Raw genomic sequence first — 27,862 nt, 5'->3', positions numbered from 1 at the left:
ATCCACGGCTTAAACACCATAAAAGGTTAAGGCCAATAAAGGTGTAAGGAAGGTGGTGGAACGCCCCAGTATTTAGTCATATAAGAAGGTTGTTCATTTGGTGGGTGATATATCTTCAAATGGTTATTCCTCACACGGCATCAGACCTTCGTTTTTCTCCTCGGCTAGCAGGGGGTAAATATTACTTTTCACTGGTTGGCCTTATTGTGCCCAAGCATTTCTATTAAAGTTATGGCGACATCTTTTTATTATCAAGTATTTTGGTCTTAGTCATCATTGGTTTAGATGCTACATTATTGTGCCGAGCAGCGTTTGTAGATTTTTTTTTAAAAAAAAAAAGGCATAGAGACAAAACATGCGAAATAAAATAACAACAATTTTTATTAATACGAAAAATTATTACAACGTACAAAGAGGGGCTCAAACGAGCCTATACAAAATGAGAACTGCCTAAGCAACAATTACATCCGTAGTACAGATAAGTAAACTGTCAGGCGTCTTTTAAACTCGTCTTCCAAGTCTCTCCAATCTCTGCCTCAATACTGCTCATATTACGATAAGAACCTTCTTTGGGAAAAAATGAAGGAGAAGGAAATAGTAAGGAAGAAATCAATGAAGAAGATGGAGGAGATGAATGAAGAAGATGGAGGACATGAGTAAAGAAGGAGGAGAAGAAGAGAGAAGAGATGAAAAGAAAGAAAAAGGAGCAAAAGAGGGAGAAGTGAAAGCACCAGGATGGATCTGGTGCTGGGAAGACTAAGAAAGGGAGACGGAGGGTAGCACCAGTGAAGGAAGAAAGGAAGAAGTAGAGACACTTAGTCCCTGCCTTGATCCTGACTCCCAACACACTGGAGCCATACTAGGTATGCTCATAGGAGAGCGGTTGGTACTGATGATGGGTGTTCTCGACTCAGTCACGCCAAAAGTTTGACGTGACAAGTCCCTGCTTCGGATTTGGACTGAAAGAAGGGTGAGGTTGATTTTGAGTCTTCGCCATCCCTGTCCCGATCGAGCCATAATGAGCTTTATTGGAACATGGCATTTATGGGAGGGGTTTGGCTCCTGCATCACTCGTTGTTATGGTAAAGTGTATCACGATTTAGTTTATAAACCAGTGGGTAAAATGAACCCTAGGGGAGGCCAAGTATTTCAAATCTCAGAAGGATGAAAATGGATTCTTTACAAAAACAATAACCTCCTCCCTTCCTTCTTATACAGAGGGTGGAGCGGGAGACATTTAATAGGCTTAGATCTTCAAAGGAATCCGCCAACACAAACATGCCGGTTCCGTTTCTCCACCCCATCAAAACAAACTGCCGAATTAAAGTAGTCTCGTAAATAGTGGTCATTAAAAGCGCGTTTTGGATACCCAAACGATAAAAACGCATCAAGCGCGAAATCAAAAAACTGTCTCATAGACCGGTGCATTTCTTGGACAGATGAAGAGCCGCCAGCATTATTAATAGGCCAAATTGATTGGGCCGTAGGAAGAGGTTCAGCATCACCAAAACCCCCCTTTCCAACCAAAAGGTTGGACAGCCGGGTTTTGAGGGGCTATTGTGGGGCCCAAATGATTTATGGGCCAGGCCCATCTACCCGGGGAGAATCCAAAGGCCTAAGCCGAGGAGGGCTGTGGCCCAAACTCGACAAAATAGCCTTTGGATACCGCCGAGGACAGCTCAGTCCTCGGCAGACCCAAAGTCCCGCCAAAAAGAAAAAAGGGTAAAAACGGTATAGGACTGAAACTTGGAAGAAAGATCTAAAATATCCAGGGAAAGCTGCCCTTACTGCCATTCAATACTCTGAACCTGACAGAGCCGCATTCTTTTACTTTTACAACCACCCCCAACGACTTTGAATATGGGCTGATGGGACAAGTATCAGTCTTGAAAAGGTTGATCCTATATGTGGACGAAGGACAATGAACGCAGGCAAATATAAAAAGGAAAAATAAGTAACCTAAAGAGAGAGGTTGAGAAAAATGGCCAAAAACCAGAGCCTCCCAGCCCACCTCCAGGAGAAAGACTCCAGGGGTGAAGGAAAACTTAAACTTGTACGAACACCACAAAAAACTCACCGCCTGTCGATCAAGGCCTAGCCTTCCAAACCCACGCTCTACAAATGATATTGTTAGGGCCTTTTCACGTGCGAACCCGACACTGTTACGGTCCGCCACGAATCGTGTCCTTACATATATATATATATATATAAATTATTAGCTTACTTTAAAAAATATTTTTGAACACCTTGACTTAAATTTTGCACACCCTAATCACAGATAAGTCCAACTCAAAACTAAACAATAACACAGGCCAACCCAATCCAAAACTAAAACAACACAGATAAGCCATCCTAAAACCAAACAATAGCACAGATCGTATAAATATCTTTTTTATGAATCTCATCTCATTTCAGTTAATTATTTGACTATTTTGGTATCTTCAAACTCTAAGAATAAAGAGTAAATATTTGTGAGTTGCGAGTGTCTATTTTATTATAAATATTTATTATATGTGTGAGTGTGTTTAATATTGATTATGAACATTTTTTTTTTGTGTGAATTGTGATGTGTGCGAATGTGTGCATGTATAGTACAAACATGATATAACTTTATATAATTTAATTTTTAGGAAATACAGAGGATTTGTAATAATTCAAAATATGAAAACTTGTAGAAAGAAATTATAAAATTTTATGCATTTGCGTGTTTTTTTGTTGGTAACTTGATATAGTTAGGTTTTATTTTAATTAAATTTTGTTTTAACTTATATTTCTTAATGAACCCTCTAGAAAAAATTCCTAGAGCCGCTACTGAGCCACACCCTATATATATATATATATATATATATGCACAAAGTTATCGCATTTGAAAATTATTTAAAGATTATTCTAAAACCATTTAAACAACATTATTAATTGTTTTTACAAATCTCAAATATAATAAAAAGGCTATAGTTTTGAAATTCCATCACTTTGCACTCGGTTGTTTATTTAAAAGCAATATTTTTTTTTATTTATGCATTTTTTTTCCAATATGTTAGGGTCATACTCATTATGTTTGGGCATATTCTTTGACAAAATGCACTTTACTTATAATTAGGTAGATCTAAGATGTGTTTAGAATATCATAAAATGTGTAAGAATGACAACGGGTCGAGTTTAGGGCGAGTTTTTTTTATACCCGAACCCACCCCGTTTAATAAACGGGTTTTTTTCTAAACTCCAAACCTGTCCCGTCAAGCCCTATCCCAGCATGCCACTTTTGGGCCAATCTAAAGGCCCTTAAACCGAACCCAAAATTGAATAAACCGAACCAAAAAAAGAATATACACCAAAAAATGAATAAAAATAATTACAGCATTTTCTTGGCAATTTTCTCTAACAAAATAGCACCAATTGTTTTCCTCTTTCTTCATCAAACAGTGAAGAATTATGGTATGCGTTCTTATTATAGCCTTTTATGTTGTTATAGCCAGGTGCAATTTTAACTTTTAAGTCTCAGCATTTTTATAAACTATTTGTAGCTTTAGCATTTTCCTTAAACAAAATATCATTGAGAAAATTAAAATTATTTTCAATTGACTGTAATCCAATATCCATTTGCTCACATCTCTATTTCCTTACCCTTTTTTTTTTTTTTTTTTCTTTGAGAGAACATATATTTCCTTTCTTCTATTATTATATTTCCTACATAAACTCATCAATTGATAGGCTATGATCAAGCCAATCTTAATTAAAATTTATTATTATTATGGTTAAATTAGATACTAGCTAGAGATTATTCAAGTTATATTACAGGGGTTTCATTTCAATTATTGACAAATGACAATCATATTTAAGAAGCTTGCTAACATGTAGAAGCTACATGTACATATCAACAAAAAAAAAAATTGTACAAGCTACATGCATGATGATATTATTCCTACATATTCTTTTGTAACATAATTAGGGTCTGTTTGTTTCAACGATTTGAAATCACAGTTTTTTGATATATAACTTTTTAAAAAGTAAAAACCTCATTATCAAATTTCAAAAAAAAAAAAAAAACCCTCATTATCTTCGAAGTACATTTTTTTTTTTTTAATAAAGAAAAATAAATTACAAACAGGCAGTCAACTAAGCTTGCTAATTATATCCCTAAATAACCTTTTATTTATGTATTTTAGAAATCTTATGTATAATGACAAATTGACAATCCTCCTAAATCCTAAAACCTATTAAAAACACGAAAATAAAAGAGAAAAACAAGAGGGATAATTCATTTATTAGCTTAATTTATCATATATATATATATGAAACTGAAAATCTTTTGTATCATATTTCAAGATACATATATATTGGCCATCTATAAGCATTTATTTTAAAACATCAGCAAGAATTTATTATCCCTTCATGTTATCAACTTGGTTTAAATGAGTCTTGAAATTGATCTCTCAAAAAAAAAAGAGTCTTTTGAAATTGGATCATCTTATAATTAATCACGCTTTGTGAATACTTACAAAAACAAAATTGCAGGTAAGAACTCTTTTGTATGGCTTGGCCCAGTACCGATATTGACCATCATGAAACCTGAATTACTAAAAGATGTCTTTTCAAGAACCAATGATTTCTAGAGGCCAGTGATGAATCCAGTTGCCAAGTTTATAGCAACCGGACTCCCAGACCAAGAGGGTGAGAAATGGGCAAAACACAGAAAGATTATCAACCCCGCATTCAACCTAGAGAAGTTAAAAGTAATTTATTTCTGTCACTTTATTTTTTTCTTCAAATCTTAAATGTTTTCGTTGGAAATACCAAAAGGTGTCAGTTGAGTTACAAGTTTCTTAGCATTACAATTACTTGTTTAAATCTGCACATTTAAAATTGGCTTGGAAGTTATAAATGTTGTATAGAATCATGAATTCCACAGGTACATTCCTAATACCTTTTTCTAGAAACTTATACGACCTGCAAAGTTTAGTGCCAACTATTCCTTGACTTTCATCCATCAAATTTTTCAACACAACACTCAAATTACACCATTTAACTTTACTTACAAAAGGATAATTATTAGACAAAAGACAAAAAAAAATGTCTCATATAATGGCATTAACTAGAGATTTCAAACCAAAGCATGCTTTAAAGCAGTGTATTTTTGCATATTCTATAAGCTCAATAAGTTGAACTTTTTTTTTTCACTTAATTGTATTCCTTGTGTTTGCTATAGCATATGTTACCTAAACTTCATCAAAGTTGTAGCGAGTTGGTTTGTAAGTGGGAGTCAATGGTCTCCAAGGAGGGGTTATGTGAGCCAGATGTGTGGCCTTACCTAGAAAATTTGCCAAGTGATCTGATCTCTCGAACAGCATTTGGAAGTAGCTATGAAGAAGGAAAAGACATATTCCAACTTCAGAAAGAGCAAGCAAATATTATAGTCAATGCTTTACGGTCTCTTTACATTCCAGGATGGAGGTAAATTTTTTATAATCTTTCCTCTTTAGCTAATGATTATTATTTCAAGAATTCAAGTTGGTCTTTAACAATTAGGTTTATTCTAAATTAATTTCAAAAAAAAAAATTGAGCTCATTCACAGGCATAATAATATTCCATGCTAGAAACAAATGCAACATATGGCAAAGTTCCTTGTAAAATGGTTATAACATTGTTAATTTTAAAACTTTTATTCTCTTACTTTTCAAATATTAAAAAAGAAAAACCAGAGAAGTTTTAAGTATTCGAATTTTCAGTTATAAATCTAATTAAATTTGAACATCCAATACATATCAAATTTATGACTTTCTACATTCACGTTAGCATATTCCAACTATCTGATACTGAACTAAGGCAATATAATGAACATATCCAAGTTTCATTTACTAGCTTCTGGTCATAGTTTCTTTGCAAATTGCAACATTTATTATTCATAGAAAAAATTCCCCAAGACTTCAAAGAACAGCAAGAGACAGGAAATGAGAAAATTTTGAATATGCTAAATTATAAAATTGTGACAACTAATTTGCATTTCTGGGATTAGTATGAGTCTTTGTCATGGACATATATTTAGTGCATCTGATTATGTTTTCAATTCACTAAGGAGACTCTGTATAATTTTTTCAAATTAATCAACATGGTTTGGTAACCCTCATGTTCTGAGAGCTTGGGTTTCCACAACAAAAGCAAATTTTTATTTATTTATTTTTCTAATGCATATAGTTCTATTGACCTTTTCTAGCCAATTTATTCTCACTTTCTCAACAACTAAGCAAACCCTAAAAAATAGGACAAAATCTGAAATAAATCCTATTTTATCTTCACGTGCTAAAAGAAACTCGTATAGTTGTATTGTTTTGCATAATTTCTAATTAAATTGTTTCCCTTACAAAGGGGCTTATTGTATTATTTCTCCAAATTAATTTCCATCTTTTCTAATCCTCATATTCTGTAATCTTAGTTTTTAAGCAAAAAAGGGAGAATTTAATTTAATTTATCCAAAGCTTATGGCTATCTTGTCGCTTCCTAGCAGCAGCTTGTGTATTGCTATTCTTCTTTATAACTAGTAGTAACCCTAGAAAATAGAATAAAATTTGACACATCCCAATTTTTCCCGTGTTCACAGCTACTTATTATTGTTTTCAATATAGGTTCGTACCAACTAAGATGAACAATAGGATGAAGAAACTCGACGAGGAAATACAAGCTTCACTTATGGGTATTGTGAGCAAAAGAGAGAAGGCAATGAAGGCAGCTGAAGCCACTAATGGTGACTTATTGGGTATACTAATGGAATCCAATTTTGGGGAAATTGAAGACCAAGGAAACAAGAACATTGGAATGAGCATTTTTTTTTTTTTTTTTGATAAGTAAGAAGAGAATATTATTAATAAAAGAATAGCAAGAAAAATACAAAGAGTTCATGGTAGTGAACAAAGGAAAAAAAAAGGAACAAAAAGACAGAAGCAGCCCCTAATCTATTCTGATAGACGAAAGAAAATCCATAAGAGTAGAACAATCCGAGAAACCCCAACAATGAGACCAATCAAAGAGGGTCCATTGGCAAAACTCTAATAACCGAACCACAGTTTTTCCCTCATTCTCAAAAGACCGCCGATTCTATTAAGTTCAAATGGTCCACATTAAACAGTTTGGAACCAAATTCCAAATATCAAAACTATGCTTCCCAAGCCAATGATACCAACAAAATAATAAGTCCACAACTAAATCTGGCATGACCCAATCGATCCCAAACAACCAAAGCATATACATCTACAAAAAATGAGCTATTGGTCAAAAAAATAACAAGTGATCCACAGATTCCACATTACAATAGCACATACAACAACGATTCACCAAAGGGTGACTACGAAACATAAGGTTATCCAAGGTTAGAATCTAACCGTGAGCTGTTGTCCACATAAAAAAAGTCACCATTTTAGGAACCTTAACTTTCCAAATGCCCTTCTAAGGGAAAGTGGAAGGAGTTGCATTTCAAATCTTATGATAAAAAGACCGACTATAAAACTTCCCACTTCCGTTAAGATCTCAATAAAGCTTGTCACACCCTCCACCTCTAGGAATTCGGATTTGGATGAAATGAAGTAAGGAGTAGGAAGCCGCTAACTCCCAAATCATTGAATTCCCTATAAAATCTTAAACTCCATACTCTGTCATTATCACCCACTAGAGGGCTTAACACTTCAGAAATACAAGCCTCCTTATTGGCTGAACACAAAAATAACTAAGGATAAAGAATTTTAAGAGGAACATCCCCAGTTCACTTATCATGCCAAAAAAGAATACGAGAGCCATCCCCCACCACAAAAGAGAAATCCAAATTGGCCAAGAGACTACTTCTGTTTTGCTTGTTTGGACGATGATCTTATTAAGTAGATGTCCAAATTGGCAAGTGCAGGAGAGAGAAGAAGTTTTCCAAGTTTTTGGCACTGCAAAACCAAATTTCAATGGCTTAAGTCGCCTAAAAGTTGTAAGCATCATTTATGTTTTATTTTGAAGTGTCTTTCTCAACTAAGTTTTCATTTTTTTAATTCTTTATAAATTGTAGGAGGATGACTAGATTCTAGACATTCATTAAAATTTTGCCTAGATGCATGCACATATGCATGTCTGTATGTGTGCATATATAGGCATTCATATCATTTTTCAAGAGGGGTACCATTCCCTTAATCTACCATTATTTATTTATTTTACTATTGTTTTATTGCATAAAATGATTTCTTGATGCCATAAATCTTGCAAACTAAAGTAAAACATCTCAAATTCACAGGTAACAATGATATTGTACGAGGTTCTAAGGTTGTACCCGGCAATAGTTATGCTTGCTCGAAGTATTCACAACAAAACAAAACTTGGCAATTTGTCATTACCAGCTGGAGTAATGCTTTGCTTACCAACAGTCCTCGTTCACCAGGACCATGAACTTTGGGGAGATGATGAATCGGAGTTCAGGCCAGAGAGGTTTTCAGAAGGAATTTCAAAGGCAACAAAGAGTCGAGTTTCTTTCTTCCCCTTTGGTTGGGGTCCCCGGATATGCATTGGACAAAACTTTGCAATGATGGAAGAAAAGATGGTTCTGACAACAATTCTACAACGCTTCTCATTTGAGCTCTCCCCATCCTATCGTCATGCTCCTACCCCTGTTATAACTCTCCAACCACAGTATGGTGCTCACCTCATAGTACATACACTGTAGCATCAACTATGAAGAGTATAGTCAAATATGTATGGATCACAATCCATGTGGTACTGGAGAACGTTGGATATTTTATAGACATGTAGCTATTGTTAAATAGTGAAACGGTGAAAATCTGGAACTCCCATTACTGTAATATATCAAGGCTTGTGAAATTAGAGGTATGCATGAGATATATTACTACTTCCAGCCAACCCAATCTCCTAATGTTAAAAATCTCTAACCCAACCCAACCTGTAAGGATGGATTACAGCTGTTTTGTCTGGCCTAATAAAGAAAAACTGAGTTTTTATTTAACTATATCAAATCATTATTCAATAAATTATTATAATTACACAATTAGACCTAGTATTTCAACTTTATCAAAACTAAATCTCAAGATACTAAAATAAATTAAACTAACTTATTTAAACTAAGTCTCAAAATCTAAAAATCAAATTTAAAGTTTCAATCTGATGCATAACATAGTGTAGGTGGAAAGCAAAATTTTGGGTCATTTATTTGTAGTATAGCAAAGATAAAAAAAAAAATTAAAAAAATAAGTACATATTTTTCAAATACTAATGGTGTGGATCTAGTCAAGTCACTCAAATTAAAAATTTTGCCAACTCAAACTTGCCCCAACTTAAGCTTCAAAAAAGATTTAAGACCCAACCCAACCCATCAATCTATAGAAAACCAACCCAAGACATCATTTATATATGGATTAACTGCACACCCTACACACAATACAATTTTTTACTTTCATCGTGACTAAGTTCAGGATAAAAACAATTCTTGTCATTTTAACTTGAGGCCATGGACATTCCAAGGAATTACTGACTTCTGGGCCCTAACTTTTCAATTCAAGAGTTTCTCTACTCTAAGCACTCTCCAACCAATAAGCTTAAATAAGTCAGGCTAACAACTAACAAGGCCAGCCAAGTCCACTTAATCAAGAACCATGTCAACCCACAACCACTAACTCCTCCAATATCTCACCCTTTCTATTGTGTATTCCATAATTTTATCCCCAAATCATGAGAAATCCATCAAAGCAAATAAAAAATATTAAAGAAAACTGCATTCCACGAAAATGTCAATTTCTCCAAAATGTCTCACATGGTGTGTAACATGCCTGTAATCAAATCAAACAGCTGGGTTCCCCACCAAAATACCTTGTAACTGGGATTAGATTTGTTGATTTCCCATCTCATTTTGCATCACTCAATCCCCTCAATACTATTGTTGGTAAATTGAGGTAGTGAACAACTAAGGCCTCGTCCTTGACCATGGTGAATAAGAACTCGATAGCTATATTGAAAACAATCAGTCCATAAGTGAAGATGCAGCGGGTGTAGAATGAAAAAAACATTTTCCTATGTGGGTACGGTAAGAAAAAATTGATTTGGAAATATTTCTAATGTGACACAATCCTCACCATATGCATAAGAAAGATGGTGAGAATTGCTTGAAGGTTCCCTAACTTTAGACATTCCTAATCCTCTCAAAAGTGTCATTTAGCAAATACTTTTGATGTTACAAATTTTGTGTTCAAGTGTCACTATATTAAACCATTTTGTAACATTGACCATCCAAAGCAAATATTGTCCAAGAACCTCAGTTTGTAATTTCTAGGGAAAAATCTTGATTCATAATCTTGTATTTACTGTTACAATTTACAACTAAAAAATAATTCAAAGAATGTGAGTGAGAAAGAGGGAAAAAAATAAAAAATAAAAATAGAACACGTACTAAAGATTCCAAGCAACCAACGCTAATGTTGTCCAGCACTTTCAGAGGCCATCTTCTCTGCATGATGCATATAAAATTTTCAGTTGCAAGCATGTTAAGTACCAAGAAAAAAAGTAAAACGACAAAAAAAATGAATTAACCATAAGTATAATAGGATTCAGATTTTAATCCAACAATATTTTCTGTTAGAATTACACTTGCTATTTTTTTATTAGCATAGGAATATGTCCTATGATGAGGGACTGATGGATAAAAACCCTATACTGATTTTTTGCTACTCTCTCTCTCTCCCCCTTGCTTTCTTTTAACCCAAAAATCTTCATATTTACAACTTAACTTGGAATAGGAGTGTCCTGAATGAACCCTAGAATGTGCTAAAACCATCTGGAGATTGTTGTTAGATGAAGGAGGTGTCTTGATGTCAGCAGCTAAAAGATGACATCAATACCAGCACAGTCACCAAATCTGGCAACTGCATCATTTGATGATTTTTCTCTTTCTTTTTTGGACCCCATCTGATGTGAGTTTTAAGTTGATTTTAATTTTTTTTCCTAATTTCTCACTGGTTGAATTTAATTCTTGTTTTGGTTTGGTGTGTATTACTACATGTTGGTTTGTTGGATGAGGTTATTGTTATAGTTTGAGTTGTTTAGATTCCATATGACTATAGAAATTCATTGTTTAGACTAACTTCGTGAGGATGCAATACATGGATCAACCTCTTGGATATGTTGTTACTAGCGGTGAACACCTTATCTATTGACTGCAAAAGGTTTGATCAATTTAATGCAGTTGTAGTTGGACATGGTTTTTTCCAAGGTTCTACTTCTGATCTTTCTGTTTTTGTTTGTCATTCTTCCGCTGGTACTATTTTTTTGATTGTTTATGTGGATTATATTATTATCTCTAGAAGTTTGGGGTGAACACCACTGATCTGGCACCAACGATCTGACCAGAGTTTGCACTGCCAAAGGAGGATGTTGACGGTGCCTGGGGCAGTGGTCGGAGGCAGTATCTGTTTTCTGATCTTGGCTGGCCGGTCTGCTGGTGGTGGGTTTTGCTTTTCAACCGCTGCACCACACCGCTGTGTGTATAATTAAAAAAGGCCTTTCACCACTCTTCACCCTCACTCACCCCAGCCCAGATCTACTTTAGCCTTAGCTCCAATATGCTCTCCCTCTCTCTGATCTGCTCTCTCTTTGACACCACCACACTCACAAGCTCTGACCTGATCTCTCTTTCTCTCTTCTTTGAGATCCTAGGTAAGCTCTTTTTTTTTTTATCAGTAATAAGAGTTTTATTGATGATAAAAGAACAATGTGTTTACGATTGTAAACTCACTGCCCTTGAAACAAATACAATCAAATCATAAGGAAAGTCTAACAGAGATAAGGAAATTAGACAAGGAACTACAATGTGTAAGACCCCAAATATGAGACCACTCAAACAAAGTCCTAGCAAGCAGGTTCTTCAATAGATCTATAGGTCTCTCAATGTCCTCAAAAGTTCGGGCATTGCATTCCTTCCATACTAACCACATAAGGCATGCCGGTATCATATTCCAAATATTTGAAGAGTAAGTTCCCAACCAATTCCTCCAAGCAAAAAGAAGAGAAACAATAGTATCCAGCATCACCCACTGAACCCCAAACATAATAAGGACCTCACTCCACAAAGCATATGCAAACTTACAATGTAGCAAAAGGTGATCCATAGTTTCCTCATCACACCTACATAGACAACACCAATTAACAAGGGGCAAGTTCTTCTTAACAAGGTTATCTATTGTAAGAATCCCACCCCTAGCAATAATCCATAAAAAGAAAGATACCCTTTTAGGTACCTTAACACACCAAATGCTCTGCCAAGGGAAAGAGACAGAAGGGGCTTTCAATAAAGCAATATAAAAGGATCAAACATCAAAAACACCACTACAATTCAACTACCAAATCAAGATATCCTCACCCTCTCCCCTAGTTATCCTGGCAGAGACATGCTCATAGAAAGAATAAAATCTCCGCAACTCCCATTCATTAAAGTTGCGATGGAAAAGGAAGTTCCAACTCCTACCTCCCCCGTCTGGTGCAAAAATAACCATGTCAGAAATAAGAGCTTCCTGAACCATAGCACAGGTAAACAATTCTAGGTATAATTCTTTCAAAGAAATAGGACCACTCCAAGGGTCGTGCTAGAACCGAATACAAGTGCCCTCTCCCACTGCATACACCACATGACTAAAGAAATTGTCTGCACCTTTCCTAATATTCTTCCATAACCCACAACCATGAGTCCCTCTAACCACTCTACTGCACCAACCTCCACTACCCTCTCCATATTTGGTGGCTATTACCTGACGCCATAAATGGGTAGCTTCCTTCCCAAACCGCCAAAGCCACTTCCCAAGTAGAGCTTGGTTAAAAAGCCCAATCTTTGAAATCCCCAAACCCCCTCCCTCCACTGGCCAAACAACCTTATCCCAACCAACAAGCGGATATCAAAAAACTTCATTAGATCTCCCCCAAAGGAAATTCCTTTGAATCCTCTCTAGTCTGTCTGCTATATGTTGCAGAATTGTAAACAACGATAGATAATAAGTTGGGAGACTCGACAAAGTACTCTTCAATAAAATAAGCCTACCTCCTTTTGACAAATACAACCGCTTCCAACCAGAGAGCTTTTTCTCCACCCTTTCTAAAATAGGATTCCAAATTGAAGCATCCTTAAAATGAGCCCCAAGAGGCATTCCCAAATAAGACATGGGCAAGAAACCAACCTTACAACATAAAATATGAGCCAAAGCATCCAAATTCCCAACCTCACCAACTGGCACAATTTCACTCTTGCCAACATTTACTTTTAAGCCTGTAATAGCTTCAAAAAAGATCAACACCATCCGTATATATAATAATTGTTCCCTAGATGCATTACAGAAAAGAATAGTATCATCAACAAACAGAAGATGAGAAATATGCAAACCTCCTCGCGCATTGGGGCTTGCTTGGAACCACCTAAGAAAGTTACCCTCTTCTGTCCTCTTCAATAACCTACTCAGCACCTCCATCACCAACAAGAACAAAAGTGGAGATAAATGATCTCCTTGACGAGACCATGCAAGCTACCAAAAAAACCAGCCGGGGACCCATTTAATAAGCACTGAGAAATGAACTGTAGAGATACAAGCCTTCATCCACCTCCCCCACTTCTCCCCAAAACCCATCCTCTCCATAAGGTAAAACAAAGCATTCCAGTTTACATGATCATAAACCTTCTCTATATCCAACTTGATAATCACACCCAGAACACTACTCTTCAATCTACTATCCAAACATTCGTTTGCTATGAGAACAAAGTCAAGAATATCTAATGTGGTAGTTTAGGTTTGATTTGTGTTTTGAATCTTTGATTTTATGGGTTGTTTCAGATCTCTCAAGCTCATTGATCCAGATTGAGTCACCGCTCTAATGAAACCATTGCCGACGCTACCGAAGAACCATTCCAACGGTGGTGACGACTGTTGTCATTTTCAGGCCACTGACACTACCAGTGCAGCTCAGAAATCCTTCCCAAAAATGGCTGCACTGGCCAATGAACACCCCTACTAGAAGTGAATTCAGTGATATTGCTGATTTGAAAACATATTTGTGCCAGCAATTCCATTCCAAGGACTTGGGTGTTCTTCATTATTTTCTTGGGATTGAAGTTGCGTTGCATTTATCTTAGGGTATTTCCTTTACTTAAAAGAAACACGTTCTTGATCTTTTGTTTGAGATTGGTTTCTTGGGTGCTTGGCTAGTTAATACCCTTATGGACTATACTGTTAATCTTCATGGTGAGCAAGGTAAACTGTTTATTGATTTCAATCAATACCAACAATTGGACCTTATCTTTACATGTCTTGACATATGCTGTTAATTTGGTTAGTTAGTATATGCATGCTCCACGCCAACCTCACTATGAAGTTATTTGTCATATCTTTGATTGCATGAGGATAATCCTGGATAAGGACTATAGTGCAAACCCTTTGTTTCTCTGTTTGTGACAAGTTTTAGTGATTCTGACTAGGATAGCAGTCATTTATTTCAGCAATCCACTCCTAGCTATTTTACTTTGTTGAAGGTAATCTTATTACCTAGTCTGGAAAAAAGTAGAGCACCATTGTCAATTTGGGTGCTAAAGTTGAATATCAACTAGGTGATATTCTTAAGAAGCATCAGCTCATGCCTCCTTTCAGCGACTGTTTCAAGTTGGGCATGTTTGATCTATATCCTCTAGCTTGAGGAGTGTTAGAGTTACTCTAGTTAAATTTAAATTAACTTGTTATTTTATATTAGTATAGGGGTATTCTTGTAATCTTTTCATGTCACTCTAATATAAATATTTACTAAGGTGAGAGATTGATAGATAAAAGCCCTATTTTTTTATTCCTACTCGTCTCTTCATCCTCTCTTAATCTCTAATCTTTCATATTTTACAACTCAATTATTTCTTTACTCATGATCAAATACAAGTGCAAATGTGTATATATATCATTCTTACTTATCAAAAAAAAAAAAAAAAAATACAAGTGCAAATGCCTTTGTTACTAGTTAATTAGTCTTGCAACTTCAGCCAAAAGGAACAGTCATGTATCTAACTTATTTTCGTATAATCTTCAAACCAGCTTATGCAGTAAAAGTAAACTATATTGACATGCTCTAATTAAACAACACTTTTATTTCTGTAAGGATACAGTGATATCTAAAGACTGAACTCTTTTCAAGCGGGTAGAAGTCATATGTCTATCATGTATAAACAGATAAAATGGATTTAGATTTGAAAGTTTGTTAAAAGGACCCCAACTGTGATTGTGCTGTTGTAAATAGACACCCAAAACATGGCTTATGATCAAATACAGAAACTGGGAACAAAGGTAGATTACTTTGTTTGATTTCAATCCCCACTTCACCAAGTTGGGATAAACATGTTTGTATCCCATACTTTCATGATTATCCGAAATTCTGTCGACCTATAGTTAGAACAACTATTTTGTACACCATTGCTTTTGTCTATAATCTAGTTTATATTTATTGCATTTAGCAAAACAAAAAACAAAAAAAATGCACTTAGCCGTCGGAGATTTGTGCTTTTGTCACTAAATAATAGTATTACATTTTCCATTTTTGAACTTTACCATAACAAGTTGACATGAATTTTTGAATGTTGTTGCCTTGATTTCAGCATATTTAAATTAGAAAATGGCTAGGTATTAAAACCAATCTTGCACTTATAAAACCAATGATTTTAGGGGCTACTAGTAGAATTTCTATCTAATCCACTTCAACCTATTCCACCCACCACCAAAAGAAAGAACCCAAAATAAAAATAAAAATAAAATCCAGTTCTTCATTGTACTTTCAAACCACAAATTAGTGTCTTCCATGATCCATGTCAAATTTGTTGTTTAAAACTGGAGGAATTGCCAAAAGTGCCATAAATTTATATTGTTCAGAGCAGAAGGCATTGCAATGAAGTACATTGATTGCTGAGCATATTTATACCACAAAAAAATGAGGAAACAGGTATCGACAGAGCAAGAAACTCACTGACTATTAAAAATTAAGACAAAACATAACAGGTAGTCTAGGAAGAATTATAGATACCGTGTAGCATGCCCGCAGATAGCATTCGATCTATATTATCAACTCGACGCTGTATGGATTTTAAAACTGAATTCAATGATGAGACTCTCTTTCTAACACCAGAAATCTTGGCAGCATGCTGCATAATGAATGGCAAGGGTGCATCTTCTAACAATTGATCAAGTTCTGTCAAAGGATGTGACATTTTTTTTAAGTCAATATAATAATCTCAAACATAGCATTCCTTCTTATACAACAAGAAAAAGGCAATGCATAGAAAGTGGATCTAACTATCACATCCATCAAGAAGAATGCAATTCATAATTTCATTCATCTATTGCTAATATCCATAAGAGGAACTTTTTTTTTTTTTTTTTTTTTTTTTTAAGTAACAAAAATTTTATTGAAAACAGAATAGACCCAAGTACACTGGGACAAGATCCCAAAATACAATGATCCAACAAACCAGAAATAGAGAAACATAAAAATGTTTGTAAAGCTAAACTCAACTCAAGTAAAGTATGAAAGAAGAAAGACTTAATCTTGAGAATAGAATGTTCAGATCCCTTAAAACTTCTAGATGGACCCCAAAAGAAACTCTTTGACTCTTTGGCGCAATAGATTACCCATTCATAGTTATTGTATGTGTAAAGAGGGATGGGGAGTCTATTGACCACCTGTGACTCTTTGGCGAGAAAGAAACAGAAATTTTGATGGTGTTGAGCTACCTAATTTTGTAGTCAAAGAGTTTCTTTTGAGGTCCTTGTATGATTAGATGACTGCCTAGGGTAGCATCCTCTCAATGTCATTTGTTGACTTTACTGAATTTTTGTATTTGTGATTGTATTCTTTACAAAGGGATAGAATCACATCTCTCAAAAGTGGCTTTCCCTTCTTCATTTTGAATAAAATTATTTACTTGTAATAAAAAGTATCATGGTTCAACCATTGACTAATTAAAACCATCATTCATGGCCATAGTAATTATAACCCGTTATTTGAGAAATATCAGAACAGTGAGTAAAAAGTTCTTTTTATGCGAGTACTGATTTGGTTTTATAAGCATTGCTATTCATGTAGAATAATGTTCTAAGATGATAAAATATGTGAATCCAGATGAAAGCTTCAGCACTAAAAAATAGAAGCAATATCACAAAGAACATGGAAATCAATTCAATTTCAGGACGGGGACCTCTTCAGACCTTGCATGACTGAGCTCACTAAAACCAATCTTAAACTGTCTATTCTTTGAGGCTGTATATTGCTGGTTTTTCTCTATATACCTATTTGAAGTAATACAATTTTATATATTTTGGGCCTACAAGTAGTTAAAGGTCATGGGTCCTAATTAGTCAGTAAACACACTTCGTTGTCTTATAGGCCTTCAAATGTGACCCTTAATGTCTTAGGCTTTTCCTGAGTATCTAATTTTTTAGACAACTAAACTAGGAAACAAGACCACATAACTCAATGAATTATTTGGTAAGACCATATTTTTACTTAAATTGATGTGCACTAAGAATAGCAAATAAATCTTTACATAAAATATTCTCCTCTACCTTTGCCATCTCCATTTTAATTTGATATAATTTACTTTGAGTACAAAATCAACACGCATTTAAAATTTATTTTTCCTCTTCCTAACCAGAATACCCTTAGAATAAAAGACATCAAATATGGAGCAAGTGAACTGTGTCCTGAGGATGCAGTAGCCCATACTCTTGCACATGCATTCTACTCTTAAACGGTTGGGCAATTTTCATTCTCTAAGTGATGAATATAAGCAATCTTCTAAGAAAAATTTGATTATTTACAGGCTTATCAGCCTAACTCTACCAGTCTCTTTAAATTTGTTAAGTAATTCATTAGAAGAGAATCAACTAAAGTAAAAAAAGTGAATATATAAATATATATATATACACACACATCAATCAAAATCATAAGCTCAAGATATTAAGAAAACCCAAAAAGGACTGAGAAGAGGTAAGAAAAATATTGAAATGGCCAAAAGAATAGCATCATCAAGATTCCCATCTTCAGCGTTGCCTATCTATAACTCCACACCTTCTGACACCATGTCATTCCCCTCAAGGATGCCTCATGCAAGTATACTTCTTCCAAATCCCCAAAGCACCACTCCAAGCTGAAAACATATATACAACTAAATTTGGCATAAACGCATGCACTCCAAACATGGAGAAGAACAACATCCAAAAGGTACCTAGTAATCACATGATGTTTCAACTGTCTCTACTCTATTTGCACATTGAAACCTTTTTCTTTCCTTGAATTATTTTACTGCTGCTTATACTATTCAGTTCCATTGGCCAAAAAATAAAATAAAATAAATAAAAGACTATTCTGTTCTACTTGTTAGATGAGTCATGCTCTTCATAACACACTGGCTTTGGCTCAAGATAGGAGGCATTTTATATAAATACACTTATGCACCAAACAGCTGCCCGCCTGCCTATAGTCAATGCCAATAAGCAAGAGATTGTTGTAGTAGAGTTTAAGGTTGACTTTGTACTAAAGGGATTACAGGGGAAGATAACAAAATTATTCCTTTTGGATTTAAGCAATGTTGCTGGGTGGCAAAAACAGCTTAGGGCATAAATGAATCTGCTAAGCCAACTTACCCATTATGCCTTATAAGTGTACTCATACAAAAACATATTGAAAAATGTAAGAAATACAAACTAGAAACGTAACTCCTCAAAAAGGCCACCAGCCCTGCTATACAACCACCTTATTCCTTTTCAAAGTCCACTCCATAAGAAGAAGTCCCTAACCTACTAGACCATTCATCCACCCCTCTCCATATTTCTTCTTTATCTCAAGCCTACAATGCCCATTCCAGAAAATTTTTCAAAAGCCATTACTTTGGAAGAATTTGATCAAACAACTCCTAACCTACTGGAACACAAGTGCCACAACCTATTAAATGAAGATGGCATATGTGAAGATCCACTATACCCATATACCCACACATGCATGCACTCAATGTTAGAATAACGATTATATGATTGAATTCACCATTTCCTAATAACTTAAACTTTTGGGACAAGTAGTAAATTATCATGGTATTAGAGTAAGTGGTCCTAAGTTCAAACCCTGCTCTACCTCCCATTTAAAAAATTAAAAATCCCATGTGTTGGGCCCCTTTTTAAAGGGGTTCAGATATTAGAGATGTCTATAATGTTTCTAAGTAACTCCACCATAAAATTCTTAAAATCCTTTATTAAATGAGTGGTCTTGATTTCACCTCATCATCAATAACTCAAGTAAATGCCAAAACATTGCTAGTAAATGCTTGTTTAAATGTTGATGACATAACAAGACTACTAATTTTTAAGAACTCTGCAATGAAATTATCTTAAGAACTCTAGATGATCCTATATACATATATGTAATATCGGAGTTACCCAGCAACTCTAAATGATCCTCATATATCCAAAGCAAGTTCAAATTGTTTCACTTCACATTGATCTAACAAAAAAGTTGACATCTGGTGTGGACATTATGTGAAACATTTTCACATGAAAGAGTGTGAAAGTGAAACACTATTTTCCCCATTCTATCATAAAAGTCTAGAACAAGTCACACTACAATGGCCGTGAGAGCAACAAACGCATACGAATGAAACAAAATAGGCAAAAAAGATCACAAATTTGACTAAAGCTAACATGACCCAAAAGAAAGTAACCTCGGGTAAGACGATCGATGGAGGAAGAGAGTTGGTCCTGGCTTGTGAGAGTGGCTTGAGCTCTGGAATCGAAGTCGCTAATCACAGTGCCCAGCGTCGAAGATATTCCCTTCGCCACAGCCTCCGATTCAGCTTGTGAATTTTGATTGTCGTTTTGGTTTTGGATAGCGACACAAGTGCTCTCGTCGTCAGTGGTACTATCGCCAACGTAGTTGTTGTTGTTGTTGTTTTTGTTGTCTGAGGATTCCTCCATTTGATTTTTGTTTGCAGAAAATGAGGATTGTTATGAGAGCCTCAGATTTCGAAATTGGAATTCGAATATTAAACCATACATTATTGATGCATTTGCATTTGGTGAGAGTGAGTGAATCTGTGTTTCTGTTAAATCTCGGCACTTGCACTGTGTCGTTTAGTTCTTTATGATATTTATAAGAATATTTTTTTTCTTTAAAAAAAAAAAAAACAAAACAAAACAAAATGGAAAGCAAATAAATAAATAATAATTTTTCTTAAAAAAAAAAAAAAAAATCCAACGTGCTATATCATATTCATATAGTTTTTTAAGAAACATATCATATTAATTTCTAAAAATATACTATTTAATTTTTTTTTGTTTATTTACTATTAAAAATTTACCAATAACCTTTTTAGCTTGAAAAAAAAAACAGAAAAACTCCTTGGGTTTCCAATAAATGCTCCTCCCTCAACTATCCAATTATTTAAAAAATATATTAAAAAAATTGGATATATATTTTTTAAAATTTCTATTAATAGGAGTGTTTTTTTTCCCAAAACATTTATAAACTAATATACATTAAAATATTAATGTATATTAAATTGCATTTAATGTTATAAAAATATATGTTATTTATATTAACTTTTTTTTTTAATTGTATTTAAAGATTTTGATGTGAAAGTTCTTCAGAGTTTTAAAGTTTGTGTATGATAGAACTTTGAAGATTGATTCATTGAAGTTATTGTAGTCCTTAGATGTTTTAGGGCTTGATTCCAACAAAACTTTTAAACTTATGAGAGAGTCCATCTGAAATAACCTCTGAAATTGGTGAGTACCTCTATTTACAAGAGCCTTGCGAAAGTTTAATGACAGATGGTTGTTTTTTATTAGCAACATGTGTCATAATTTTTACTATGAGAATTTAGGTCTTGTCCTTCGGAAGAGACATGATATCTTTTGATTTGCCAAAGTACTTTAATTTTTAAAAACACATGAAAATATTTAATTGAAATGCTTGGGTCGCTTCAAATTAAAACAAAACATTGACACGTGTCGACTTGTGACTAGCTCATGGATATTCTTTATAATTTCATTAAGTGATACTTGAAAAGTTTTTAGTATATGAATAACAACAGTGAGACCTACTAAGTATCATGTGATAGTTTGTAATTAATGGTTTTGAACATATTGGACTACTAACAAGAATGGACGGCAATATGGAAACGAGATCTAACACTTTTTTTTGTTATTTAGTTAGTAATCTAACCATTAAGTGCTAAGTAAGTAACACTCCCTAAGACTAGTCACTCATATAATGCTGGTGTCACCATATTATTAATGGAAATAAACAGCATGACCAATATAAAAACAACATAAAAAATGAATGGCCAAAATGAAAACTTTGAAACATAAAGAACCAAAAAATTGAATAATAATAATAATAAAATAACCAAAATCTTTAAGTGTCAAAAGAAAAGTGTACTTAGTTCGATACTATATTATGTATATTACTAACTGGAAATTGGCTATTTGGTCTCTACCTTACAGGTCAAAACTAGAACTACTAAAATTCAACATTTGAAGTAAAATAAAAAAGATCGAACAGTTGGTGTAAATTCAAAGTAAAAGTGTATAATATTATCTCTATTGGTAGCAGGGAAGATGGATGAAATGCCATTTGAAATGGTGAAAATTGAAAACCTTTCGAAGACATCAATCCTCAGCCAAATTGATTTTGTTTTTCTTTCAATTCTCTCTATTCCTTTTTGTGATAAATGTTATCAGGATTCTACAATTACTAATGATAGCAAGGTAGATAGATGGAAAAACAATGGAACAACAAAACAATCCTTAATTACTTGTAAGATGACTTTTTTACCCAATATTCTTTCACTCCATCTTCTCTTCTTCTGATAAATAATAAACAATTCACTCCATCTTCTCTATAATCAAACAAAGCTTTAAAAGCAAAAAATGAAGTTGCAGAATCAACAGTTCATAATAGAAGTCAGATATATGAATAAAGCAGAAATTGGTTGAGTTTTTCTCAACTAATCTAAATAAGAAATGAAAACCATTTATATCCAAGGTTCATTTTACAAGCTTTAAAAGCAAAAAATGAAGTTGCAGAATCAACAGTTCATAATAGAAGTCAGATAAATGAATAAAGCAGAAATTGGTTGAGTTTTTCTCAACTAATCTAAATAAGAAATGAAAACCATTTATATCCAAGGTTCATTTTACAATTTTCTTTTCTCTACTGGGTGGACATCTTCCACGAGATATTTATGAAAAGATAACAATAATAGACCCTGGTTTTGATAGGACTAAAGGTTGGGTGCCATGGTGAAATGGCTGAAATGAGTAGGGTTGTGAAGTAAGTGCTATGTAGTGGCATCCTGCATCCAGAAATTAGTGTTTTCAGCATCAATTCACATAACACATGATCTGGATTTAAACGATACATCTGAAAATTATCTTCTTCTTTTCTTTTTTTTTGACAAGTATACATCTGAAAATCATCATAACATGCTCCTTCAGTTAGTAAAAGGGTATTATGATTAATATGGAGTAACTAATTATGGCAAAGAAACTATACATTAGCAGAGAACTGAGAGCTAAAGATATAATATCCATTTCAATTATTATTCCATGATATACTTGAAAGACAATTTCAAAATGAGAATGATGAGTAAGAGGTCAATTTCTACCTATATTTCACTCTGATGTAGAACATCATGCGATGTAAAAATCAATGACACATGACTTTCAGAAGAAAATGGCTTTGTGTTTAGGTTGTACTTCTCCTTTAAATAAAGGAGGGTTGGATTAGTAGTTCTATAACTGCCAAAAATAAAGAACCTCTTTTCATATATCAAGGCTCAGCAGCCAGTTCCAAACAATCTAAAGACTTATGAAGCATAGTTAGGGAGTGAAACTTCATGTCTCTAGCCTAGAACAGACATTTTTCTCCTCAAAGCAGTAGCACACCTTTTTCTTCTCAAAGTTATGTTATCTTAGTCTTCCCAGTAAGTAGATATGAAGTGTTTGAAGAAAATCTCTGATGGTTAAAAAAAAGATAAAGCTATGGAACCCCGCTCTCTCTCTCTCTCTCTCTGCCTAGTTGATGAGAAGGTTCACCTCTGTAGTTGATGAAAATAGAAGAAACTTTGTATACAATCTTGTACTCCATCTGACACTCCTATTTGAAAATCATGCAAGCAAACATAAAAAAATGCTTAAGGGTACTAACCAATTTCTAAATCATTCCTCTCAAATTATCTTTGTAATAGTTGTTGGTGATGTGAAATAAATGAAAAGAAGATTAAACAAATACAATTGCAAAAAATAATAATAATAACAATAATAAGGAACCAAAGAGTTGGTTTGCACAAGATAATATTCAATAAAGAAGTTTGCCATGCCCATGTACTGCTAGACTAAATTTATAGCATAAAATGAGCAATAGAAAGTCTTTACAAAATTAACAGTCTATGATTTACAAAGCAAAATTTTAAATTTGGAGCAAAACAAATAGAGGATTACCACAGAGCTGAGATCCTCATGCACAAGCTTGTTCACTTCTAAACATTCAAATACAATATCAATCTTCTAAAGGAGACTTTGTTGCATTGGTCAGTCTATACCCATGATTGGACACAGTCACTGCTCTTAAAACTGAATAACAAATCATTCTCCTACAAAACTCTGGTCCTGTTTGCTTCTTTCTTTACTTGTGGTATTCTCATTTAATCTAAATGGGTAAACCATCAAGGTCATACTGCATAACAAGTCTTTCCACTGTACTCTGACTAACAACCTGTTTAACACGCAAGTCCTTCAAAACTTTGGCTGCCAGCTCTGTTTCATTTTCGTGGGCAATCCCTTCTACGATAATGGTATATGTTGTTTCATTAGGCATGTGCCCTTTCTCAATCATCGTCTCAAAAATCTCCAAGGACAGATCTGTTCTTCGACATTTGCAACAGCCAAGTATAAGTGCATTGAAATTGTCAGTATCAGGCCTATAGTTATTTTCTTCCATTACCCAGAATATCTCCATGGCCTCATCTAGCATTCCCTCCGTACACAATCCTCTGATTAAAGAAGAATAGGTATAAGAATCTGGTGTAAATCCGTTCTTTGCCATCTCATATAATATCTGAAATGCGGGATATGTGTTCCCTTTCCTACACAAGCATGTGATCACACCTCTGTAGAAATCATGCATGGAGGATTCTTGCTTATTACCCAAGCTTTGAATTATAAAGAATGCCTCTTGCACCATTCCCTCCTCACAAAGCACAGCAATGGCATTGTATGTTCCATCATTGGGACTACAGTGCCGATAAATCATTTTGTCTAGACACTTAAGCACAAGATCTACTTTCCCCTCTTTGCAAAGACGAGCAATTATCGGGTTGTAGCTTGCAGCAGTAGGCCTGAACCGTCTCTTCATCATTTCATCCAAAACCTCAAGAGCATGTTCAGTTCTGCCATGCCGAGCAAGCGAACCAATCAATATATTGTAAGTAACTACTGATGGTGAGCGATCCTCACCATCCATCTCAGCCAGTAACTCATTTGCTTCCTCCCACCGCCCCTCATAGCACAAACTCCTCAATAAAATGTTATAACTCACAACATTTGGATTGAACCCCTTTGAAGGCAAATCCCTGAAGAACCTGATTGCCTCTTCAATCCTACCTTCCTTGCACATACCAGTTAACAAAATATTGTAACTAACCAAATTGGGCTTCCCACCCTTAGCCATTATCTCATCCAATAGCTTTATGGCCTCATTCACTCCTTTTTCCTTATAGGCAGCTTCAAGCAAGAAGGAGTATGTGAATGCATTTGGGACCAGCCCCTTCTTCATCAATCGATCCAAAAGCTGCAGGCTTTGGTACAAGTTTCCATGCATACAAAGTCCTCTAACAAGCGAATTATATGTAACAGTATTGGTCGGGAAGCCATGTTCCTCCATTTTTTCAACCAGTTGCATTGCATATCCAACATTGCCTCTTTTACACAAATAGTTCACCAAGTATGTATAGGAAGCCGCATCGGGTATTATACCTGATCCAATCATCATCTCCATCACTCTAATCGCTTTTCTCATCTTATTTACCTTGCACAGATCATACAAGAGCTGAGTTGCTTGTACAACATTAGGCTTTTGCCCCTTCCCTACCTTCTTTTCCAAATGAAGAAATGCATCACTGAGTCTAATTTCCCTACTTTTTGAGTCATTCTTCCCAAACCTCCAGTTGGGCAGAGTAAAAACAGTGTCTTTTGGAGAAATGGTTATCTGGGTAGATGCCAAAACTCTAGAAAACCCCTTATTGGGTGAAAAAGAACGGAAATTTGGGGCATGGGAGAAGAACCCACAACCCTTTCTTGTAGTTGTTTCTGGTGATGGGTTTGCAATAGGGGACACTGAATTCAGTAGGCTAGTCATGGCCAAAGAATCAAATGTAGTTTACAACAACTTATACAAGGATTTAAATTTCTATCCTTAGCATAAAGAACAACAATCAACCAAAACAATCAAAATTCTGGGTTGGTCTTAATGGATAGATAGAATAAAAATCTCAATCTTTTCAGTATGAACAAGCTAAAAGCATAGAGAAAAGAGAGAGAACCCCATCTGAGACAGATTTTCTATATGAAAGAATCAAGAATCTGAGAAGAACAGAAGAGAAAAAAGGGACCAACGTACACTGGATTTCAGTTGAAGATGTTTCTCTCAAAGCTTGAATCTTCTCGAGAATGGCTGGGGCAAGAGAGAGAGAGAGAGAGAGAGTGAGTGAGTCAGTGAAACTGTGAGGCTAGTAATGAGTAAAGCAGTGTTTGTATCATATATTTGCTGTAATGAAAATGTTAAGAAACTTCTTGTGTCTGTCTCATCTCTTCAGTCCCGTCCACACCTCCCTCTCTTTTATTATCCAACCCTTTTTTACGCATTAGTGAACTCCACGCGCCATTGACACGCGTTCCTGATATTGGACTTGGACCCCTTTTTCTTTTTTCTTTTTTCTTTTTTTTTAGATAGAAAAAAATAAATATAAATAAAGGTAATTTCCTTACTGACCGTTAGAATTAGAAATCAAAACGAAACCTGTTGAGTTCCAATTCCCTTCCACAATTTTACAAACCCTTGTTGAAAGATTGTGAAAAATGTATGCAGGATTGTGGGAGAGAGGCTCATTGCTGGGTAAAGGAGCATTTGGGTCTGTGTTTCTGGCCAAACCCACATCCAAGTTTCTCTCTTTTCCTTCGTTGATGGCAGTGAAGTCAGCGGAGATTTCTGTTTCTGCTACACTTCAAAAGGAGAAACAGGTTTTTGACAATGTTCAGGGCTACCCTTTTGTCATTCACTGCTTTGGTGAAGACTCCACTGTTGAAGATAACGGCGACATGGTTTATAACCTGTTGCTTGAGTACGCTTCTGGTGGAAGCTTGAGAGATTTGATTCACAATTCTGGTGGGTGTGGTTTGCCTGAAAGTGATGTCAAACGCTACACCAAGTGTATTCTAAAAGGGCTTAATCATATTCATGGATGTGGCTATGTACACTGTGATATCAAGCCTGAGAATGTTCTGCTTGTGAATGTGAGTGCTAGTGCTACTGATGGTGCTCATTTTGTGGCCAAGATTGCTGATCTTGGGTTGGCCAAGAGGTCATGGCAGAGGAAGAAGATGAGGATGGACTTGAGAGGTACTGCTTTGTATATGGCACCTGAGTGTTTGATTGAGTGTGTGCAAGAGCCTCCCTCTGATATTTGGGCTTTGGGTTGCGTTGTTTGTGATATGTTGACTGGGAAATCTCCTTGGGATAGGGGAAAAGAGCTTAACAAACGGGATCTGTTCAATCTTATTGCTGACGAGCGCGAATTGCCTGAAATTCCAACTGGGGTTTCAAGTCAAGCCAAAGATTTTCTGAAAGCGTGCCTTGTAAAGAAATATATGTATAGGTTTACTGCTGAGATGTTGATGGATCACCCGTTTCTTGACGGACTTGGTGATGAAGAACTACCGGTTGTTACCTGTGTTTCTGGGACTGATGAGGCCGATTATGAGGTTTTTTGTTTCTCAGAAGATTATGAGTTAAGTTGTTCTTCTGGTGATTTGAGCTTGCTGCCTGATGATGGTATGGCGTTATGTTTTCCTCCTTCGCAATTTGATGATTTGGATGGGAGATCAGATGAAAATGTGCCTGTTTTAGGCCAGAAAAGGAAGAGGGTTACATGTTATGATAACCATATATGTGAGAGAGCAGCACGTTGAACTTTGAAGTGCCCTGCTTCTACCATACCTGCTGTTGGAGCTTGACTGTATATTCCATCATACCTGCTGTTGGAGCTTAATTGTATATTCTTACAATATCTGATAGAGTATTCCTCATATACTATCTTAACTAGGCACTGAATTGTTCATTATTACAATTTAGATAGAGTATTCCTTATATGATTAATGTACAAGGCAGTAGACATGCACAAAATTGTACTTATTCTTGAAACATTTTCAAGTATATAATATAACCCAATTTTGCTATAACCAGGTTGTGCTTTTTTCTTACCATTTATTTTCTTGTTTCCCTTCCATTTTGTGTTGTTGTTTGATGGCAAAGAGTTGTGATATTTGACATACTTTGCTAGTTAAACCTCTTTTTTTGGAAAGCAACAATTCCAACCACTGCACATTGCATGTTCTGATTTGTAATTTCCTTGTATCAGCAGAAAATTTATCTCACAATGGAATTTGAAAGATGTTTTGTAATTTGTAAAAATAATGGATATATTTCTCTCTATTGCTTTAGTATTGGCAATTTGGATTTGGTGGATTTGTGTTTCAGGTATGATATCTATCTGAATTTGTT

The 27,862-nt window shown here is 35.0% G+C and overlaps 3 protein-coding genes and 1 pseudogene across 6 annotated transcripts; 2 read left to right on the top strand and 2 right to left on the bottom strand.

Annotated features, from left to right (window-relative positions):
- The first annotated feature begins 579 nt into the window (after nucleotides 1-579).
- LOC115983615 lies at nucleotides 580-8,687 on the top strand (annotated as a pseudogene).
- LOC115983616 lies at nucleotides 7,832-20,130 on the bottom strand. Of its 4 annotated transcripts, none has more exons than XM_031106342.1 (4): nucleotides 19,746-20,130; nucleotides 16,061-16,225; nucleotides 10,422-10,478; nucleotides 7,832-7,920 (listed from the first exon to the last, which is right to left on the bottom strand). In XM_031106342.1, the coding sequence occupies exons 1-3, from the start codon at nucleotides 19,996-19,998 to the stop codon at nucleotides 10,444-10,446; spliced, it is 453 nt and encodes a 150-aa protein (XP_030962202.1). In that variant the 5' UTR covers nucleotides 19,999-20,130; the 3' UTR covers nucleotides 7,832-7,920; nucleotides 10,422-10,443. The 4 variants fall into 4 exon arrangements, with proteins under 4 accessions (XP_030962202.1, XP_030962203.1, XP_030962204.1 ...); XM_031106343.1 differs by lacking the exon at nucleotides 7,832-7,920 and adding an exon at nucleotides 8,621-8,681; XM_031106344.1 differs by lacking the exon at nucleotides 7,832-7,920 and adding an exon at nucleotides 9,192-9,980.
- A 1,993-nt stretch (nucleotides 20,131-22,123) lies between these two features.
- On the bottom strand, nucleotides 22,124-25,880 carry LOC115987000 (pentatricopeptide repeat-containing protein At1g79080, chloroplastic). The gene is made up of 2 exons (XM_031110438.1): nucleotides 23,527-25,880; nucleotides 22,124-22,379 (listed from the first exon to the last, which is right to left on the bottom strand). The coding sequence occupies exon 1, from the start codon at nucleotides 25,439-25,441 to the stop codon at nucleotides 23,735-23,737; it is 1,707 nt and encodes a 568-aa protein (XP_030966298.1). The 5' UTR covers nucleotides 25,442-25,880; the 3' UTR covers nucleotides 22,124-22,379; nucleotides 23,527-23,734.
- A 280-nt stretch (nucleotides 25,881-26,160) lies between these two features.
- On the top strand, nucleotides 26,161-27,270 carry LOC115985795 (mitogen-activated protein kinase kinase kinase 17-like). The gene has a single exon (XM_031108693.1). It carries the CDS (start codon nucleotides 26,161-26,163, stop codon nucleotides 27,268-27,270), a length of 1,110 nt encoding a protein of 369 aa, XP_030964553.1.
- Nucleotides 27,271-27,862: the final 592 nt, after the last annotated feature.

This window comes from Quercus lobata, chromosome 4, assembly GCF_001633185.2.
Source record: "Quercus lobata isolate SW786 chromosome 4, ValleyOak3.0 Primary Assembly, whole genome shotgun sequence".
NCBI classification, from domain to species: Eukaryota; Viridiplantae; Streptophyta; class Magnoliopsida; order Fagales; family Fagaceae; genus Quercus; species Quercus lobata.
The sequence above is the reverse complement of the archived record's forward strand: the minus strand, read 5'-3'. Positions and strand labels throughout refer to the sequence as shown.